We start from the raw sequence: 6,000 nt of genomic DNA, 5'->3' as shown, positions 1-6,000 counted from the left end.
CAATGCCTGCCTATGGAACTCCAAGAGTCAGGATCCTAGGGTCAGCCTAGGATGCTCTCTCCAGAGACTGCAGAAGTACAGGAAGATGCCAAGACACTTAGGGTTCACTGTAGTGGTGAGGCTGGCATGCTGACCACAGCTCCCAACGGGGGCTGGGAAATGGCAATATGGCTACACTACCAGATGCAAGCAGTAAGGAGGGGCTCGACGGAAACAGTGATCCCAAGAAGCAGTACAGGGCCCCTAGCGCCTTAAAATACACAACCCTAACACCACACACAAATGTGCATTTCAACTTCCTTGGTTAAAAATACTAATAAGCGATGTTTATTTTTTGATTCACTAAAAAAGAACAGAGAGGGACAACTGTAGCGCAAATTTTTTAATAATAAGCATTATGACAAAAATAGGTCCTCATAATTATTAGAAACATGTAGAAAAATTATGAATTAGTCTCAAAAAAAAAAAAAAAGGAAATCAATCAATTTTATTCAATTTCTGTATGTTAAGACTAGATCTACCAGTCACCCCAGCATGCTAGAAAACTGGCCACCGTATTATGACTTCACCAGATACATGGGAGGATGGACAGCCTCCTTAAAAACCTAAAAGAAAGAAATTATAAATGTAAAAAACTTTAAGTTAAAACAAACACAGTGATATAGCTTATATCTTAAAACATTTGTTTAAAAATAATATGCTGGGAAAACCAAGGATATAAGAAAATATTTCAATCAAAAATCACCCTGAAAATTTCACAAAATAATAATGGCCTATCAGTATGTGATTCCTAAAAGTGTTTTAAATGGTGCTTTACTTTCTTCAGATAGGACTATAGTCCCTAAGACAGGGCTAAAATACTTAAACAATGAGACCTTAAAAAAAAAAAAAAAAAAAAAAAAAGGGCAAAACAAAGCCATAGCAAGACTTTTAAAGTTAATGTGCAAATTCCATGATCTTCTTAAGGAACCACTTATTTTAAAAGGAAAGATATCGCAATATGGCATAATCCAGTCTATGATAAACTTTAAAAAATGGAGAAAACTTGGTCTTCAGTAGGATCATTTCATGAGATGTTTCAAGGTGACCTGGGTCAATATTGTACAAGTGTATGTACAATAGAGAGTACATACAAGGGTGTGTGTGTGCTCTGGGCATGGGGATGGAGGAAAGAAGGTCTGGAAATGAATGATTCCAAGCACTTCATTCTCCAACATCATTTTTTTTTTTGTGGGTTTTAACTTTTATTAAAGTTATATATTTTCTTGACTTGAAGAATCAAACAGTTCTCTAAGACATGTTCTGAGAAACAGCCATCCCTCCTATCTCCATACCTGACCTCCCACTTGCCCTTCTGAGACAATGCTTCTTTCAGAATTTACCTCCCTACCTCCATCAACTTTGTTACTATTTCTTACTTCCAGGACATAATATGAATATCTTTCCCACCCTGATAAATTTTCAATTGCTTCATTTTTTTCATTTGCTTACTTCTTTGTCATAACTCAACCCAGTCTTTACCAGTTGTCCAAATCTCTCCATACATCCTAATGCATCCGATTACATACAAATACAATCTTCTTGGAAGGCTTCTGCCCAGGTCTAACCCAGCCAGGCAGTATAGATGGCCAGGAAGACAGGAGACCTTCAAGAGCCAATGTGGGCTCAAACAGGCAACCTTGGGCTGAAATGAACCACTCCAAAGGGCTCAGTTTCCCAAGAGAAGGAAGCAGATTCTCCTTTGCAAGTTCTACTTTCTTTCTTTCCTCCTTTCACAAAAACCACATGCTGCCACACACATAGTGGTCATTCTCCCAGAACAAATCCAAGGGCAACCGCACAAATGTAATAGTTATAAAGAAAATGCCCTAAGATTGTATAAGAAACCCAGATGATACTCTCCATAAACACAGGCAGGTGCAAAACCTATGTCCACCGTGCTCTATGTTTTTTGTGGTGACACAAAGCCAGTATGAGCAAGAAAAGCCATAATGGTGATGAACACCCTTAGTCATTTCAAACACAGCAAGTCATACCACATCGATGCTGTTCTGTGCTCATCTACAGGCAAGGAACACAAACACACTCCCTGCAAACATGCACTAGAGGCTCATGTCAGTCAATACTCACTAAAGCAATCTCTACTCATGCTCAGATGTTCCTGCATCTACCGAGACTTCTATTTTCTTCCCTTTTCTATTCCGTGTTTTTCCAATTTCCTCCTATTGCATCTACTCCTTTTTTAAAAAAACTGTAATAAAAAATTCAGGAACTCATGAACTACTAGTAAAAAATTCATCCTACCTTTTACTAAATACGGCTGTATCATGACAATTTAGTTTTATTTTTTAAAAAATTAAGTCTCTTGATTTAAGTGGGGCCTAGGGTTAAGAGACTAGCCACCGTCATAATCAAAATGATGCATTTATTCAGGAAAAATCTTAACTTCCTTCATCTTCTTCAGAAGAAAGAGGTCCAAGAATACCTATATGATCTGAAGTAATATCAATTTACTGCCACCTTTACTGAAACTTGATTCCTTGAGCCAGAGGAAGGTCCTTACTGTAGTTGATGGTACTAGAAGGGAAAAAAAAAAAAAAATCAATGAAGGGCAGTATATACATAATATAGAATATTTAATGTCATTAAGAAAACCTAGCACATATGTGTATATAACAAGGTGAAATGTCCCAAGATACAAGTTGGTAAAGAAAAAAAGTTAAGATACAAAACAAGGTTAGTACAGATCCAGTTTCATGAGAGAGAAAAGACAAAGGAGAGAACAGAATCTGGAAAAACACCTTTCAAATACATTATTCATAGTCTTTGGTGCACAATATGGGGATTCACTCTAAATCTCAGGTGCACAACAAAAGTAAAAGGAACATAACTGACTTTGAAGAACAGGTACCAGGAAACAAACAAAACCCACAACAAAGAATGGGAACCAGGAGAGGGTGCATGTGTCTGAGACTTAAAGCACAGCCGAAAGCTCCTCAGAATTTCCAGACAGACATCGAGTCACTGAAGCTCTAAGGGACTAAGGCTGAGAATCCACCTGAGGTTAGAGGGCTAGTGAGAAGCAATAAATGAGACCAAGAGGAGCATCCTGGGATCCTCAACCTTTGCTCTGCTACATCACATGGGCCTGACCCACATACTGTTTTAATACACTTGGTAAAATCATTTCTATCTAAGGGAGAGAAAAAACAGCATATAAGCAGGGCGCTTGGGTGGCTCAGTTGGTCAAGTGTCCAACTCTTGATTTCGGCTCAGGTTGGGATCTCAGGGTCATGAGATCCAGCCCCACACTGGGCTCTGTGCTCAGCTGGAGTCTGCTGGAGACTCTCTCTCCTTCTCACTCTGCTCCCCCCCCAGCTCGTATACCCTCCGCCCCCCAAAATAAGTTTTTAAAAAACAAACAAAAAAATAAAAAATAGCATACAAGTAGAATAACCAACTCCTAGTAAAATCCTCCCTGAAGCAGGTTCCGGTGCCAGCCACCAGTGTGTGCTGGGTAAACAAGCTAAGGCACCGTCAAGAGCCATGCTCACTATTCTGGCCTGCAAGGGCCCTGCATACTTTCCCTCTGCTGCTGCCCCTACCACCTACAGGGGTGGTGGCCATACCCAAGGAGAAACCGCAAGTACAGCTTCTCCCACTTTCTCCTACTGGCTGACCCTCCAATGTCCTGCTCTTCTGGTGTCTCCAAACAGAAACCACAACTGAGATGGTTTCACAGTCGAGCCCTGGGCACTAGCTGAGGTGGGACAACCAAGGGAGACAAGTAACAGTACAGGCTAGATGCCGTGGGAGGGGACAGCTGCGCTTCATTACAAAACCAAACTGAAGTGAAGCAGTATGAAGAAAGAGCATACGGTAGAAAAGCAGAAAAGCACGTTCCAATGGCACAAAGCTCAAACCCACCCTCCCAAAGCCTTTTCTTACCAAGTGGATCTTCTCATGTACTGTTTCCAGGCATCGCTACCGGACTCCCGGCCACCTCCAGTGTGTTTTTCTCCTCCTAAAGAAATACACAAGAAGCTCACAAATCATGAGCAGTTTTTCTGGGTGCAGCACCTACTTGGTAGCATGGAGAGAAATACACCAAAAGGAGACTAGAGCTACCAGACCAGTGAGTTCACATTTAGCTCAGAGTATATGCCTCCTCTATAAAAAAGACAAGAGGGGCGCCTGGGTGGCTCAGTGGGTTAAAGCCCTGCTTTCAGCTCAGGTCGTGATCCCAGGGTCCTGGGATCGAGCCCCACATCGGGCTCCCTGCTCAGCAGGGAGCCTGCTTCCCCCCTCTTTCTCTGCCTGCCTCTCTGCCTACTTGTGATCTCTCTCTGTCAAATACATAAATAAAATCTTTAAAAAAAAAAATTAAAAAAGACAAGAGACCAAATAAACAGCAAAAAAAAACTAAGGCGGCGGTGGGGTAGGGGTGAGGGGATGACACACAAAAGGCATATAGAGGCAACAAATCTGCCAGAAGCAAAAAAAAAACAACCTTACCACTGGACCAGATATTAAGATGGAAAATTTCTGGACAGTGGATATATAATTTCACACTTAAGCTCAGCTATATATAATTTTCAATAACAACTATACACGACTTTTACAATATTCTGAAATGTTACATTAATGTCCTTATAACATAAGAAGGTAATGATTCCATAAAATAAGAGAAGGGTATTATGTACAAGTGTGCTATCAAAGCACAAGAAACAAGTCTTGGTAGTGTTTCTAGTAACAGCAGAGGAGAAAACACTTCAACAGAAGAGCTACAAGAAAGATCTGAGCAGGTATCCAGCTGGCTCAGTCGGTGGAGTGTTTGATTCCTGATCTCAGGATTATGAGTTCAAGACCCACGCTGGGGATAGAGATTACTTAAAAATAAAATCCTATGGGCACCTGGATAGATCTGCCAGTTAAGCATCCAACCCAACTCTTGATTTTTGGCTCAGGTCATGATCTCAAGGTGTTGAGATCGAGCCCTGTGTTGGGCTCTGTGCTCAGCGGGGAGTCTCCTTGAGATTCTCTCTCTCCCTCTCCCTCTGCCCTTCACCCAGTACACATGTACTCTCTAAAATAAATAGATATTTTTACAAAAATTAAAATATGTGAAAATCTGAGGAAATTGCCCATATTTAAAAAAAAAGATGGAAAATAGAAGGGAAAAGATCACAAAATTAGATGATTCTTAAAGAGATAAGATATTATTCAAATAATAGTTCTAGTCATTAGAAAAAGAGAATAATTGCGGCACCTGGCTAGCTCAGTCCATAGAGTACATGACTCCTGATCTCGGGGCTTTAAGTTTAAGCCTCAAACTGGGTACAGAGAGTACTTTTAAAAAAGGTGGGGGAGGGTGCCTCACTGGCTCAGTCAGTTAAGCATCTGACTCTTGGTTTTGGCTCAGGTCATGATCTCCAGATAGTGAGACAAAGTCCCGAGTCAGCCTCAGCATGGAGTAGAGATTCTCCCTCTCCCTCTCCCTCTCCCTATGCCCCTCTACCTCCACACACACTAAATAAATAAAACCTTGAAGAGAGAGAAAGGGAAAAAAACTGTCAAAAAAACACCCAGCACTGAGAATTATAAGCCCCAATACTCTAAAGCTAATCACTGGCCCAATGTCTAAGAAAATTTTTTACAAAGATCTCAAACCTAGGAAACCTCGTATTTTTTGAAATAGGAAAAAAAAGAGAGATCGGAAATCAAAGTGTACTGGGCTCTTCAACCACGACACCAGACGCCATAACGCAAATGAATTAACAACTTCAAATGTCTGAGGAAAAATTGCTACAAACTGTGCAGGACAGGCACAGAAGGTCTGTCGGCAACACTGCAGCATGTAGGAACCCAGCTGCTGAAGAGTGCCCTCCATGGATAGCAAACTGCCCCTCAATGATTAAAGTGTCTTACTGGGCTTCAGCTGTTCTGGTACAATGTGGTTTATGTGAAACCCCTCCTTTCCTTTAGGGAGTCTGGAGTTTC

At 41.0% G+C, this 6,000-nt stretch overlaps 1 protein-coding gene across 2 annotated transcripts in view; it reads right to left on the bottom strand.

Annotated features, from left to right (window-relative positions):
- Nucleotides 1-402: 402 nt before the first annotated feature.
- Nucleotides 403-6,000, bottom strand: part of LOC111148305 (aldehyde dehydrogenase 7 family member A1) — a 48,112-nt gene continuing 42,514 nt past the window's right edge. Inside the window, exons 17-19 of one of the 2 annotated variants that reach the window (XM_022504796.1) lie at nucleotides 3,949-4,024; nucleotides 2,486-2,577; nucleotides 403-605 (exon numbers count right to left, since the gene is read on the bottom strand). In XM_022504796.1, the coding sequence (XP_022360504.1) occupies nucleotides 2,523-2,577; nucleotides 3,949-4,024 (131 nt within the window). In that variant the 3' untranslated portion in view covers nucleotides 403-605; nucleotides 2,486-2,522. Of the gene's footprint in view, nucleotides 606-2,328; nucleotides 2,578-3,948; nucleotides 4,025-6,000 lie in introns of those variants that run through there. The other variant, XM_022504795.1, reaches the window with a different exon arrangement.

This window comes from Enhydra lutris, unplaced genomic scaffold (assembly GCF_002288905.1).
Source record: "Enhydra lutris kenyoni isolate GAN:26980312 unplaced genomic scaffold, ASM228890v2 scaffoldscaffold19, whole genome shotgun sequence".
NCBI lineage: Eukaryota > Metazoa > Chordata > Mammalia > Carnivora > Mustelidae > Enhydra > Enhydra lutris.
Note: the sequence above shows the minus strand (reverse complement) of the source record. Positions and strands in the feature narration are given on the sequence as shown.